This window comes from Vicugna pacos, chromosome 33, assembly GCF_048564905.1.
Source record: "Vicugna pacos chromosome 33, VicPac4, whole genome shotgun sequence".
Classification (NCBI taxonomy): Eukaryota; Metazoa; Chordata; class Mammalia; order Artiodactyla; family Camelidae; genus Vicugna; species Vicugna pacos.
The window spans coordinates 11,082,958-11,097,968 of record NC_133019.1 but is presented as its reverse complement, the minus strand read 5'-3'; the positions used below and the strand labels follow the sequence as shown (position 1 = coordinate 11,097,968).

General features: G+C 53.9%; 1 protein-coding gene across 1 annotated transcript; it reads left to right on the top strand.

Moving 5' to 3' along the window:
• The first annotated feature begins 2,027 nt into the window (after nt 1-2,027).
• On the top strand, nt 2,028-14,504 carry ABCG4 (ATP binding cassette subfamily G member 4). The gene is made up of 15 exons (XM_015242151.3): nt 2,028-2,100; nt 2,744-2,993; nt 6,817-6,934; nt 7,049-7,181; nt 7,311-7,361; nt 7,566-7,711; nt 8,838-8,961; nt 9,095-9,209; nt 9,404-9,546; nt 10,384-10,482; nt 10,703-10,871; nt 10,966-11,066; nt 12,155-12,313; nt 12,483-12,601; nt 12,753-14,504. Exons 2-15 carry the CDS (start codon nt 2,756-2,758, stop codon nt 12,976-12,978), a joined length of 1,941 nt encoding a protein of 646 aa, XP_015097637.2. The 5' UTR covers nt 2,028-2,100; nt 2,744-2,755; the 3' UTR covers nt 12,979-14,504.
• The last annotated feature ends 507 nt before the right edge of the window (nt 14,505-15,011 follow it).

Below are 15,011 nucleotides of genomic sequence, written 5' to 3'. Positions count from 1 at the left end.
AAATACTAATGCCTTAGAGATCAGAATGAAGTGGTTTGGAATGTCATCTAAACTTTTGAAAGTCCCCAAGTGATGCTGACTCTCAGCCAAGGCTGAAGACTACTGCTCTGGGGCATGGGGTGTGAATCCCACAGCGGGAAACTGATAGAAGATTTGAAATGTTGGTCTCTGAAGTTGGGGAAGGCTGTCCTTGAGGAATGGGGACAGGGTGTTCCTAAGGAAGGGAAGGAAATTTTCCCGAGAATTGCAAAGTTGTATGCCAGGGAATGGAGGAGAGTGTCATTACGCTATCCAAGGAAGTTATCTTGAGAGAATGAAAAGCCTGTCTAGGAGCCTGACTAGAGGGAGACAGTCCATTTGGGAATAGGGTTCCGTGAGGCCTCACAGCAGAGGAGGTAAAAGCAAGAACTTTAGGGGTCAAGTCCTATTTGGCTACCAACCAGATGTGTCCTCTTGGGCACATTGCTCAGCCTCCCTATGCCTCAGTTTTTTCATCTCTAATGGGAGGTTGTAATACCTGCCTCAGGGATATTGTCAGAATTAAATGAGATAATACAACTGTTGAGGATGGGGAGTCTGTAGGAGAGCACTGGGGGTTAAGTTGGAGAATGGAAGGTCCTGAGGAACGGTGGTGACTGCTGATGTGGGGCATGGGGTAGGGGAAAGGCAGAGAGGGCTGGATCCAAAATCTGTAAAAGTCACAGCGTGGGGCCTGGAGATACCCTGCAGGCGCCGCCAGCCTCCAGGCTACAGAGACACAGGCGGAGGCGGGGAGGCCAGCGGAGGAGAGGTTTGACTGCTAGTAACCTCTCAAGTGCTGCAGTAAGGAGAAGCCTCAGCTGTGGCAGCAGCGCCAGCAGCCTCCCCTCCCCTCCGTCACTGCTGTGTGACAGGTGGGAACTTAAAAGTTCAGGTCACGTGTCTCAGCTGGTTAACCTACTTACCTCTTGAAGACTGGGGCCGGGGCAGGCAGGGGCCAAGAGGAATTGCCTGAAAAAGGAGCAGAGCAGGGGAAAGCCCCAAGAGTGCTCTGGGGACCTACGTTTGAAGGCTTGTGGGGTGAGGGAGAGAATGCACACATGTGTGAAAAGATAACAAAGTCAGTACCTGGGAGCCCCGCACATGCCCTGGCACACATGTGCCTCCAGCATCAGGCATTGCTTGTCTTAAAGGGCCGAATTTACCTGAGAAAATATTTCTACACTTGGAGCAGGTTGAGCTCTGGGTACCAGTTTAACTTTGGAGCTGCCTGCAAGCTCTCCCAAAGCTGCCTCCCTTTTTAACTAGTCTCCTTACCCTTAGAGAGGGAAAGGGGAGACATGGGGTGGGGGTGTGGAGAGGGAGGAGGATGTCTCAAGACTCTTGCTTTCAGAGTCTTTTTATCTATTTTGGGGATGCTCCAGGGGAAACCTGAAGTCAAGGGCCAGAACCGAGGGAAATTGCTGGAGGGAGAAGTGCAGACGAGCTGACAGCTCCACAATCCTTCTAGAGTGATAAAATTCTGCACCCCAATCCCCCTCCCCCTCCCCCACCACCTTTGTCTAGTCTCTAATCCAGGGACCCATCTCCGCTGAGTGACTTCAGTTCTCCTTTCCTCTCGTTTCCTTGGAACGGCTCCAAGTCGGCCGTTCGCTACCAATCTCCAGTCCTAGGTCCACAACTGCACCCGCTCTGGCCGCCGCCTCGCAGGCGCGGCTCTCTTGCCATCCTCGCCCACCGCGAGCTGCGGGGCGGTGCGGGCCCTTTAAGAATAGCGGGACCGGCGAGCAGCAGCCTGGAGAAGAGCACAGCCGCCCGGAGGGTTCCGGAGAACAAAGCGCCGAGGACCGGGCTCAGCGAACCGAATGTGCGGGGTCAAGCTGAGTCCGCGCGAGCCCCAATCACCCCTCCCCAATCTTGTCATCTCTATTCTGACCTGAGGCCCGGGCCCTCCCCTGTCTCCCGCCCCACCCCGGCCCCGCCCCGGCCCAGCCGCCGGGACCGGGAGCCGGGACGCCGGTGCCGCAGCCGAAGGCAGGTAAGGAGGACCTGGAATCTCTATCCCGGGCCCGTGGCAGCGCTCAGCATCTCGGCTCCGCAACCGCCCGGGGGCGCGTCAAGGTGACTAGGCAAGCAGGAGATGGGAGGAGTTGAGCCCGCCAGGGGGTCTCAGTTGGTGGTGGGGGCTCTGAGTCCCGGCGGTGAGCCTGTCTTTGTGGAGAGTCCGGGGCGCGCGGGCCCAGGGGCGCCGGCGGGAGGGGCCGAGAAGGGCGTTGTGCCCAGGGATGGGGAGGGGGACGCAGCGCGAGGCCCAGAGCCTCCTCTGCCTCCGCCTTCCCCTGGTCCACCCTGCGCTCGTTCAGCTATCCTGACCTCAGCGGGCAGCCTCTGCCAGCCGCCCCTATCGTCCTCCCCGCCTCCCCCTCCCCCGCCCCCCAACCAGTTCCCAGGGGCTGCTGGCCTGCGGGTAAGGAGATTAGAGCCACCATAGGGAGGAGGGAGCGGGTAAGGGCTTCGAGGGGCCGAGCTGGGGCCAGGCTAGGGCTGGGGCTGCCCGGGACCGAGGAGAGGTCGGGTTGCTGCGCCGGGAGTGAGGGTTGGGGGAAGATAGATGCTCTCGCGGTGGGATATGAAGTGCTCCCAGTAGCCTATCTACCCCGAGAAGAAAGCGGGGATTGAAGGCAAGGGCAGCATTAGAAAGCAAGGGAGTTCCGAGTCGGGGATCGGGGGTCTGCCCCACACTGAGCAGGCCCTCTCCTTGCAGGCCGGCGGCGTGATGGCGGAGAAGGCGCTGGAGGCCGTGGGCTGTGGACTAGGACCTGGGGCTGTGGCCATGGCCGTGGCCCTGGAGGACGGGGCGGAGCCCCCTATGCTGACCACGCACCTGAAGAAGGTGGAGAACCACATCACCGAAGCCCAGCGCTTCTCCCACCTACCCAAGCGCTCAGCCGTGGACATCGAGTTCGTGGAGCTGTCCTATTCCGTGAGGGAGGGGCCCTGCTGGCGCAAACGGGGTAAGGGAGCAGCATGAGGCCCGAGTGTCCCCTGTTCTGCAAATCCTGCAGAAGTGGGCCCACTAAAATCTTAGCCCTTCACTCACTCTGTGCACAGCTGAAGTGCCAGGGGCTGTGCGCCCCCCCATGCCTGTGATCACTGTGGGACACAGTGTTCAGTTGGTTATTGAAGCTTTCCTATTATAAGTTAACACTAAGCCTCTCTGGTCCTTGAGTGGTCCTTGAGGAGTTTTCCTTCTTTATTTCAGGTAGAGCTCCTGCCTTTGAGGGCTGGTGTGAGAAAGTGGAAGCTGTGCTGCGGGGGTTCTCCTCAGCAGTTTGCAAAATCCTTGTACCTAAAGAGCACTGCTCATTTTAAAACATGCTCTCATTCCTGTCTTACTTCATTCTTGCTGAAGTCCTCCGAGGTAGGGAGGGTAAAGGTTTGGCAGGATAGATGACATCCTTATGTTACTAATAAGGAAACTGAGATCCGGAGAAGTTGAGTAACATGACCAATGTCCACAGCTAGTAAGTGGTAGCGCTGGGACCAGAAGCCAGGTTTTCCAGCTCTCCTTGCATTGTCCTCTTCTCCCTCTTACTTCCCTGGTATACCACTCCCAGATCCTCCTCTTTTCCCCCATCCCAACAGGTGGGTAAAGTATGTCTGGGGCTCTGAGTTCCTTTAAAGGGCAACCGTCTGCTGAACCCCTTTCATCCTTTGTTCCCACTGGCATCCCCTGCCCTGGGCAGGGTGAGCTGGGAATAGAGAAACTGGGTGTTTTTTCCAGAGCCTGGGTGTTGGTCAGAGGTGGAGCTGGGACATTGTTCTCTGAGGTTTTGGAAATGTTTGAGATGCTTCAGAGCAGGGCTGAGCCTGAGCTGTCTCTGTACTCCCTACCCTCACTGCCACGAGGGACCAAGTGGTCACAGGGACTGAGTCAATGGAAACTGAGGCATCTGGGCTCCCTTCTCAGTGCCCCATCCCTCAGCAGCCTCTTGGCCCTGAGACCAGTTCTGAGCAAAATGAGGAGCGAGTTATTTCCTTAACCCCTCATTTCCTCCCAATTTTAAGGAGAAATGAAAATAAAAAAGAAATGTGTCTCGATGGGCACATTAGCTCTCTGGTTGCTTCTACCCACCAGCTGCAAATGGGCACCCCTGACTAGGTCCTCCTCTGTTTGCCCTTGCCAGCCCCATTCTGCTCTGCTGTCCATTTTGCCCTCTCTTCCATCCTCTGCTGCTTCCTCTGCCCTCTGTCCTCCTCTCTCAGACTTCTCTGTTCACTTGAACCCCTCCCCCTTCTCTGGAGGACCGAAAGCAATTAGAGGAAAAAGAGCGAGGAGTGTGGAGAGAGGAAGATTCTGCCTTTCCTAGGCTTTGTCAGCAGTCTCTCCTAATTATGCATGACACTTCTTGATTTTTGAAACACTTTTCTATTCGTTATTATTAATGACCTCACTTATTATTCACAATAACCCTATTATGTCCTTGGGAGGAGATACTACTATCCTTATTTTATAGATGGGGAAATGGAGGCCCTGAAAGATTAAATGACTTCATAAAATTGCAGAGAGAGTTACTGACTGAGGCAGGACCAGAACTCTGGTGGGTTGCCATCCTGAAGGCCCGCAGGCCCCTTCCATGCTGAGCAGTCATAGTCTAGCAGGAGTCCACAGACATGGGTTCCTAGCCACTTGCAGGCTGTGTGACCTTGGGTAGGCTGCTTACCCTCTCTTGGCCTCACTTTCCTCATCTGTCAACAGGGATGATAAGAATACCCACCACACAGGCTTGTTGTGAAGCTCAGCTGAGACGTTATCTGTGAAAATGCTTTATGAAAGACAAGCATAACGTGATATTTGAATTCGGCATCAGTGCTCAATCTAGCACTTGGCTGTGATTAAATGAAGGGAAGGTTCATCACTGCCAGTTTCTTCCCCAGCAGAAGAAAGCACTTCCTGTGAGTGGCTCTGAAAGTCATGTGCTGGAGAACATACCACACGTCTTTCTGATTGATGGAGATGATGACTGAGGCAGAGGGTTGGAATTCATGACTTCCCCTCTCCCAGTAAAGATCTTGCTGTGTGACCTTGCATGATTCACTGGATGTCTCTGGGCCCCAGTTGCCTCATCCATGTTGCTATAGCAGCAACAGAGGCAATGAGCTTCATAAACTGGAAAGTACCATCCAGGCAGTTGGTATGATCAGGGGCCCACAGTGTGCAGCAGCTGATCCCTTATCTTACTGGATGTATCCAGAGGGACAGCCAGGGCTGTGAAGGAGGGTGGCAGATCTCATCCCTTCACTGCCTCTGCTAAGGAAGTAGAGTGGACAGGGAATTGGGCTCTGTGGATGTTGGAGGAGGGTGATAGTGAGCAAAGTACCTGGTAGGGGATTGGTGTCTGGGCCTCACTCAGGCAGGTCTCTAAGCACAGCAGGCAAGGCTAGCCTTGTTGGCTCCATCTTCCCTCCCCATCACCTTGTCTCACCAGTTGACTCCATGGAGTCTCTGCCCTCTGCTTCCTGGATAGTATTATATATATGCAGAGCTCTTCCTCCCAAAGCCTGGAGAGCCTCTGCCTTCCCTTTCCATTTTGAAATGTTACTCACCCTTCAAGATTTAGCTCAAATGCCACCTCTTCCACGAAGCCATTCCTGACTTTCCCCATTGCTTCTCCACTCTCATCAATTCCATTTTCTGCATTCTTATTGCAATGATTTATACTTCTGTTATATCCCTTATTTTATCTTTCTTTAGGTCCATAGTTTTTTGGGTTTTTTGGTCTCTCTCTTTCACCTAGACTATCACCTTCTTGAGTGCTGAAACTATGTCTTATATCTTCCTCATTTTTTTTGGTTCAGTGTCTGGTACAGAGCTTGGAATGTAGTATATATCAATAAGCATTTGTCAAATGGAATTAATGATAAAATGTCACTTTAATGTTTTTAATGTACTCTATGTGCCCAGCACTGTGTCATATACTTTATATATATTATCTCATTAAATCTTTATAACAACCCTATGAGATAGGTGCCTGAGATGAGGGACCTGGAGCTCAGAGAGGTTAAGCAACTTGTCCAAAGTCACACAGCTGGTAAGTGGAGCCAGAATTTGAACATAGATCCACCTGGCTCCAAACTGGTACTCTTTATGCATATGCTGCCTCCCAGTGAGTGAATGAAAGGTGAGATTTTTACTGGGCCATGTGAGGGGCTGCAGAGATGAGCCTGATGGGCAGAGAGAGCACACAGAAGAAGGCTTTTTCAGAATGAGGCCAAGGCTCTGACAACACACATTCACAGAACAAACACATACTGAGCCTCTGGTACCTGCCAGCCAGTCTGCTAAGGTTACAAAGATTAGTAAGACACAGACCCTGCCCTGGAGAAGCTCACTGACTGAGAGGCTGGGGAAGGGGATAAAGGGCAGGGACATTGAATAACAAACATGCTGGCATGTGAGAAGTGCCATGGGGACATAAAGGACAGTCAGCCAGCTTAGGATGGACCACTGGGAAAATCTTCCTGGAGGAGGTGAGAGAGTGACCACTGTGTTTGTAGAAGGGGAACAGGGTCTTCTATAACTTTACTCCCCTCTCCACACCCTTCAGAAGAGCACTGTCACCTCAGGTATTTTGACATTAGTGGTGGTCATTTCCAGGGGGACAGGATGAGAGGGTCTAGGTTATTGGTGGGGCTATGATGGTCAATCCTCCATCCTAACCAATTCACACCAAGTAGGGACTGCCTATTTCCTGAAAGCTATGGCTGCACCTACAACTTTGGGGTACCTGTGGTCACTGTAGCCCTGATCAAAAGTTCCTCCCTCCCTCACTACAGGTTATAAGACCCTCCTTAAGTGCCTATCAGGTAAATTCTGCCGCCGGGAGCTGATTGGCATCATGGGCCCCTCAGGGGCTGGCAAGTCCACATTCATGAACATCTTGGCAGGATACAGGTGAGGACGAGGCTGGAGCTGAATGGGGGCAGGCAGGAAGAGGGGTCTCCTGGGGAGCACAAAAGGTGTTCTTAAGTGACCTTGACCCCCCATCTCCAACCAATGTTCCTACAGGGAATCTGGAATGAAGGGGCAGATCCTGGTCAACGGGAGGCCACGGGAACTGAGGACCTTCCGCAAGATGTCCTGTTACATCATGCAGGACGACATGCTGCTGCCACACCTCACGGTGTTGGAAGCCATGATGGTGAGGGCTGGATGGCTTCCTCCTCCTGGGTCCCCCTTCTGTCTCCTGTCCCCATCTTTTCCATTGGCTGAGGGGTCAAGGCATTGCCCCCTCCCACACCTATCTGACCTGCCTCCTCTCTGGGCCCAGGTCTCTGCTAACCTGAAGCTGAGTGAGAAGCAGGAGGTGAAGAAGGAGCTGGTGAGAGGGGGAGGGGAGGGGGGAAGAGGACAGCCATGCTTTTTGGTACTACTAAGTTCTGGGGCTTCTGAGTTGGGTAATGGGAGATGGGTGGCCAAGGCTGGGGCATTGGGCTTAAGGGAGATGCTTATTTGAATTGGGGTGTATTAGGAGAAGTAGAGACTCCGAAGCTGACCTGGAATGGGGGTGGGGGGGCCGGGCCAGGTGACGGAGATCCTGACGGCACTGGGCCTGATGTCCTGCTCCCACACGAGGACAGCCCTGCTCTCCGGCGGGCAGAGGAAACGCCTGGCCATCGCTCTGGAGCTGGTCAACAACCCACCTGTCATGTTCTTTGACGAGCCAACCAGGTAGTTCTCCCTTCCTCTCCCACCAGGATGCCCCTTCCCCTGAGCCCAGAGCCAGGGCTGGAGGCTGCATCTGCCCCACTACTGGAGACCAGAGCATGTGTTTGCAGCCTCCTGGGGCCAGATCAGGGCTCCATCCCTGCCAATTCTGTTGTTGCAGCAGCTCCATCCTTCACCCTAGCAGAAATCCCCATCTCCTCCTTGATGGATGCCTCCTGCTCCTTCTCTCCCCACAGCCAATCAATCACCAAGTCCTGCTGATTCTACCTTGTTTTCTCATCTCTCAGATTCACCCACCCCCTTCCTTAGTGCCTGTGCTTAAATTCAGGACATCAACAACTCTTGCCTGCATTTCTGCCACAGCCTCCTATCTCCTTGTCTCCAGTCTCTCCCAGCCAATCCTTCTTCCAAACTGCAACCAGAGTGAACTCTATAAAAAACATGCCTGTCAATACTCACTCCCCTGCTTAAAAACATGCAATGATTCCCATCTGCCCTCAGAATAAAGTCAGAGGACTTACAAGGTCCTGGTCTGAACCTACTTCTCCGGCTTCACATCTTGCTTCATGCTGTCTTGTATTTTATGCTCTAATAATATTGAATTGCTTAAAACTCTCTCAGTCAAGCCATGTGTTTCATGCCTCTGAGCTTTGCACATGCTGTGTCTTCTATCTGGAATGCCCTTCACCTCCACACCTGCCCTTCCTCCCTCACCTGGCTTAGCTCTTTCTTCCAGACTCACTCAGGAAACTTTTCTGACTACCTGCCAACACCTTTGTACAGCAGAGCTCTTTTCACCCCGTGTTTCTGCAGCATGTCCCACCTTAAATGATCTGTGCATTTCTGTCTCTCCCTCTGGACCAGAGTCTATGTCTTATTTATTCATCACTGTAATCCCAGTGACTGGCATTCAGCAGGTGCTTGATATATGCTTGTTACACCTAACAGGACTTTGGGTTCCTTGGTATCTCCAAATGCCTGAATCATACAGTGTGGATGCGATATACAGGTGGCCAGAGTGACCCCCTTCCTGTCCCCTCCCTCCCCCCATAGCAGCTGCCCCACCCACACACTCTCTTCTCTCACCTCTGCCCACCTCACTTCGCCCCCTGGTGGCCTCTCTGGACAGTGGTCTGGACAGTGCCTCCTGTTTCCAAGTGGTGTCCCTCATGAAGTCCCTGGCCCAGGGGGGCCGTACCATCATCTGCACCATCCACCAGCCCAGTGCCAAGCTCTTTGAGATGTTTGACAAAGTGAGTATCTCTGGGTCTCACGGTGACTGGCCTGTGATGGGGAGAGGGGAGGGGATCAGTCGAGGTGCGTGGTGCCGTGGGACCTGCCTGACCTGCTTGCTGTATGTTCCTCACCCTACTCTTTCTGCCTCAGCTCTACATCCTGAGCCAGGGTCAGTGCATCTTCAAGGGCGTGGTCACCAACCTGATCCCCTATCTGAAGGGGCTCGGCTTGCACTGCCCCACCTACCACAACCCAGCTGACTTTAGTGAGTGGGGGCCTATTGATAGGGCTGGGATATGGTGGGGGCCAAACCTGGGGGTTCAGATCATGCACTTGGGCCTCCTGAGGTGACAGAGATCTCACTGTTACCTGCCTTCCCCACACACCCAAGGAGGGGCTGGCTTGCCCTTGGGAAGCAAGGCTAGATCTTAGCTGAGTGCACCCCTCTGTGTCCCCCAGTCATCGAGGTGGCCTCTGGTGAGTATGGAGACCTGAACCCCATGCTGTTCCGGGCTGTGCAGAATGGGCTGTGTGCCATGGCAGAGAAGAAGAGCAGCCCCGAGAAGAATGAGATCCCCGCCCCCTGTCCCTCTTGCCCTCCGGTGAGTAGGGGTGGAGAGGACAGAGTGCAGAATCGGGGGGAGGGGAGATGGGACCAGGGACAATGCCAAAGAGGCTGTGCCCCAGAGGCTTCACAACCACTGGATACTAGGAAGAACCCGACTTGAAATAGATCTATCAGCTGTGTGACCTTGGGCACGTTACTTAACCTCTATGAACTTCGGCTTTCTCCATTTTTTTCATTCAGCAAACTCTCACTGAGCATCTGTAGCATGTTGTCCTCAGTGCCACCTGGTAGGCAGGACTGAGGCTGTTCCTGGCCTCACGGCCAGTGTGGCTTACTGGCATCTCTAACTTGGAGGTGATGATACTTATTTCATGGTGTTATTGGGAGGACTAATTAGATCATCACGGAAAACCCTTCACACTATAACTGGTACAGTCGGTGTTTGTTCCGTGGCAGCTCTCTTCCTTAAATGAAACACTATAACCCTGGTAAACAACAAGGGTTATTGTCACTGTTGTCATCCTTATTATCATTCTTAATAATATTATTGTGAAACTGGTAGCATAAAGATATTATACCCTTAGGGTAAATGTTTTTCAATGGACTAAAGAGAAGCCACTGATCTATTAGTAGCCCTTATGGGTGTCCTTGACTCCTTTTCTTCTAAGTTTTTACCTCTCTTCATGTCTCTTTCTCTGACTCTTATTCTGATTCATGCCCCTAAAGCCAGCTTCTAGGTCCCCAACTCAATGGTGGAGAATTCTGGAGGCCCCTTGCCCTGGGGATGGGCTCAGGGGTTTTCCCACTCACTGAGCTGGGTGCACAGTGGGTGGGTGGGGTAGGTTCACCTGATCCAGTTTCCTCTCTCCAGGAAGTGGATCCCATTGAAAGCCACACCTTTGCCACCAGCACCCTCACACAGTTTTGCATCCTCTTCAAGAGGACCTTCTTGTCCATCCTCAGGGACACGGTGAGACATCAAGTGGGAGGAGGGGCAGCATTGGCCTGGCCCTTGGGGGCGTAGGATCCCAGCAGCTGGGATGGTGATGGGGCCCCTCCCCCAGCCACCCGCACCATGCACCTGTGGATCTGCATACCTGTGAGGGCACACTTGAGTTCCAACCCATGTGTGGCCTGCCCATCCCCAGCCTGTGATCCATCCGCTTTCTTCATGATCACCCCTCACTCAGGTCCTGACTCACCTGCGGTTCGTGTCCCACGTGGCGATCGGTGTGCTCATTGGTCTCCTCTACCTGCACATCGGGGACGATGCCAGCAAGGTCTTCAACAACACTGGCTGCCTCTTCTTCTCCATGCTGTTCCTCATGTTTGCTGCCCTGATGCCAACTGTGCTTACCTGTGAGCGGAGCTCCCCTGGGCATGTGGTGGGGGTGGGGGGATGGGGTAGGACCAAGGTTCCAGACAGCTATGCCTAAACGGCCTGTGTCCTCAGTCCCTTTAGAGATGGCGGTCTTCATGAGGGAGCATCTCAACTACTGGTACAGCCTCAAAGCGTATTACCTGGCCAAGACCATGGCCGACGTGCCCTTTCAGGTAAGCCTCTTCCTCCCACCTGCCCACTGCCGCCCTCCTATCTTCCTCCTTCCATCCTTGCCTCCCTGAGCCTTGTCATCTGCCATCCTTCCCTTTACTTCTACTCACTTAGCAACAGGCAGTGAGTACGTACCACACACCAGGCTTCACACCAGGCACTAGGGCTTTAGCAACGAACACAACGGAAACAGCCTTGACCTTGTGGAACTTACGTTCTAGCGGGAACACCAGGACAAACGGGAGATGATGAAAATACTAGCCCTACAAATGACTCAGTAGAGACTCGAGAAGGCTCTGGAGCCTCACTGCTACTTGTTCGCTGTGAGACATTGTGCGAGTCACCTGATCTCTCTTTGCTTCAGTGTCCCCATCTATTAAATGGGATAATGACAGTATCTCCCTTGGGACTGTTTGTGAGAATTAAATGAGTTTACATGTAAAATACTTTAGGATAGTGCTTGGCACATACTAAAGTGCCCAATAATGGTAGCTGTTGTGGTTGTGGTAACTGCCACCATCACCCTGTTCCAAGTACCAGGGCCACCAAAAATCCATAGGGTACCTTTGAGCAAATTAGAAAAGGTGCTCCCTCATCAGGGTGGGGGCTGCACTGTGTCAGGCTGAGAAGAGCATGGCTAGGTCTTGGCCCTGGTTGCCTCTTGGCTGGGCGCCCTTGTGCAGGGAACAAACTGTTCTCCTGTACATGGTAGGCTTGGTCCCTGTCCTCCAGGAGTTGACGGTGTCTAGGCGGACAAAATGCTCTCATATATAGAGTTAATTAATTAACAATATAAGGAATGTGCTGGTCTAGATGGGAAGGACCTGAGGAGCTCAGAGGATGGAGAAGTCACTACGCCTGCACTGGTCAAAATGGGCCTGATGGAAGATGGAAGAGGTGGGACTGGAAGATGAATGAGTTTCCTCCAGCCAGGGAGGATGTGGACATGGGTCAAGCTGGGGGGACAGCACGAACAGGGGTGTGGAGGCCAGACTCAGCCTGGACACTCTAGGAACAGCTGTTCTAGGGGCTTCTGCCTGGGTGGAGTAGATGGTCTTGGCCACTGCCCAGCCCTGTGCCCACTGTCCAGGTGGTGTGCCCCGTGGTGTACTGCAGCATCGTGTACTGGATGACAGGCCAGCCAGCTGAGACCAGCCGCTTCCTGCTCTTCTCGGCCCTGGCCACTGCCACGGCCTTGGTGGCCCAGTCTTTGGGGCTGCTGATCGGAGCCGCCTCCAACTCCCTACAGGTGGGGGGCTGGCAGGTGGGGACCCCTGAGAGGGGACGGGGTCTGGTGGGAGGAAGCAGGGGTTGGCCCAAGGAATGGGATGAATTTATGGGAAACCCAGGAGCCACCCCAGATCTGGGTCTCTCCTGGTCACCCCTGTGACAGCCCGGTCACCTTCCCTCCCCTCCAGGTGGCCACTTTTGTGGGCCCAGTTACTGCCATCCCTGTCCTCTTGTTCTCCGGTTTCTTTGTCAGCTTCAAGACCATCCCCACTTACCTGCAATGGAGCTCGTACCTCTCTTATGTCAGGTCAGTGCCCCTCCCCTCCCCATGTGCCCCTGCTCCTCCCTGCAGGAGTTCACGCCCCAAGGGTGAGAGATTGCACCTGGACTTTGGCGGTTTGCCTAGGGAGCAGGGACCTTATGCTCTGTGTCCTGCTCTCATGCCCCTGCTTGCCTAGGTATGGCTTTGAGGGTGTGATTCTGACCATCTATGGCATGGAGCGAGGAGACCTGACCTGCTTGGAGGAACGCTGCCCTTTCCGGGAGCCACAGAGCATCCTCCGAGCACTGGATGTGGAGGACTCCAAGCTGTACGTGGACTTCCTGGTCTTGGGCATCTTCTTCCTGGCCCTACGGCTGCTGGCCTACCTTGTGCTCCGTTACCGGGTCAAGTCGGAGAGATAGAGCTTTGCCCTGGCCTGCGCCCCAGCCCCCGCAGCAGGAAGCCCCCAGCCCCAGGCCTCTGGGACTGTTTTAACCTTGTAGACTTGGGCACTGGTTGCTGGTGCAGCCGCCCTCCCTTCTCTCAGCTCCTCCACAGGCTGGCTGTCAGACTGCGCCCCAAGCCTTGGCCCTGGGGATGGGGGTGCTAGGGCCTCCCTTCCACGCCCTGGAGTTTTCTCAAGTTGATGCGGTTTGTAGCTTCCTCCCTACTCTCTCCAATGTCTGCATGCGGAGACCACTAGGAGGCCGCCACCCTCCTTCCTGCCCTCGGCACCCTCCTCTGTCTTCTGCCTGGGAGCCCCAGGCTCTCCAGGCCCCCTCTTACAACTGACCAAAGTGACCCCCTCTGGGGGTCCCCACCACACAAGTATTTGTAAACTGGGCTGTTATAAGGTTGAGGTTCCAGGGCTGGGCCCTGGCAGGGTCCCCTGGATGTCCCATTTGGACATTGGAACAGAGCAGGGAAGGGCTCTGGAAGTTTCTTTCTCCTCACCTCTCCCTGCCCCCAGACCTGGGCTGATTTGGACAATCTGTTGGGACAGAAGCTGGGTTTTCTGTCTGGGTCATCCCTCCCAATCCTGGGGATTGGAGAGGCCTGGCGCCATGGGCTGTCCCTGACACCTCCCTGTCACCTCTGGTGGGGGCCGGGCCTGTGGCATCTCTGCAATAATGTCTGTGTATCTCTCCCACCTGCCTCTGAAACTGGAGATCGCACTTTATCCTGGGGGGTGAGTAGGAGAAGACCCGAGCCTCCTTTCTCGCTGCTCACCAGTCCTGCAATGCTCCCTCCCCTCTCCAGAGTTCCAGGCATATACATTCGAACAGGCAATCTTGGCCCTACACACACTTGCTGTCCCCCTGTGGCTCAGAGGAAGATTGATGGTGGTGTGTGGTGGTGGGTGCTGCGGGAGGGCAGGGCCAGCCCCCTCCTGGGGATCCTGCTTTGACTCTAAGGATGAGGCTGGTGCTGCCTGGGGCATCTCTAGGATCTGCAGGTGTCTATCCCCCAGTCTTCCCTCCCTCCAAGCTCAGGGTGGCACGGGACACCAGCTCCCTGGAGTTCAGGACCCAACACAAGCACAAGCATGAGCATTAGTTGGACTTGGCCACTGCCACCCTATGGCTCTTCTTTTGTGCGTCAAGCTGGCATTCTCACTCTCCCACCCCTTCCACAGCCACTCACTGCTCATTCAAACTCTTGTCCTTGTCTCTCCACCTGCTTCCTTTCAGCCAAGGTGGTCCCTGGGCATCAGAGCAGCATGCCCTGGGCACGAGGGAGAGAGACACACTTAGAACATGTCTAGCTTTCCTGGGATGGTCCAGGCTCATTCTTCTTCTGATTTCCCCTTCCCCCAGGGCTCTTTTCCCCCCTTATTCCTGTACACATATCTTCCCCACCCTGCCACGGATTCTCCCGATCACACAAAGATGCCAGTTGTATGTGTGGGATTTCACCCATTATTAATAAAACCTATATTTATACAGTATGCAGTGTGTACATGTGTGTGGATCTGGCACCTGGTACCACAGGCTGTGAGGGGGTCTTCAGAGCACTTGGTGAGAGACCTGTAAGCTTTAGGAAGTCTGTGGCAGGGGATGGAAAGTCCTAGGTATACGTCAAGTCAGAGACTGTGTCTCTTATGAAATACCTATATCATGTTTCACATCTTACAAATGCTTATGTTCATTATTTCAAGGGAGTCTTAGGCCAACCCTGCATTATCCCTCATGACAACCCATTTTGCAGACAAGAGAACTGAGGCCTAGGTTGAGTAACTTGACCAAGGACCCTTAGCTAATAGAGGTGGAACCAGCCCTGGCAACCAGGTCTTCTGCCACCAGACTCCTCATTCTTGGCGTTGACCAATGATGCCTGTTCATGGTGGGTCTGCAAGCTGCGTGCAGGTACCCTGTGTCGGTTGCATGTGTGTGTTCTTGCCCAAGTGAGATGTGACTCTCTTTTCAGAACTCACTGAGCCCTGGTTGTGCCTGTT

Coding starts and splice junctions, on each gene's coding strand:
- ABCG4 (XM_015242151.3), top strand. CDS start 2,756: ATGGCGGAGAAGGCGCTGGAGGCCGTGGGCTGTGGACTAGGACCTGGG. Junction 6,935..7,048: donor AACATCTTGGCAGGATACAG/GTGAGGACGAGG, acceptor ATGTTCCTACAG/GGAATCTGGAATGAAGGGGC. Junction 7,362..7,565: donor AGGAGGTGAAGAAGGAGCTG/GTGAGAGGGGGA, acceptor GGGCCGGGCCAG/GTGACGGAGATCCTGACGGC.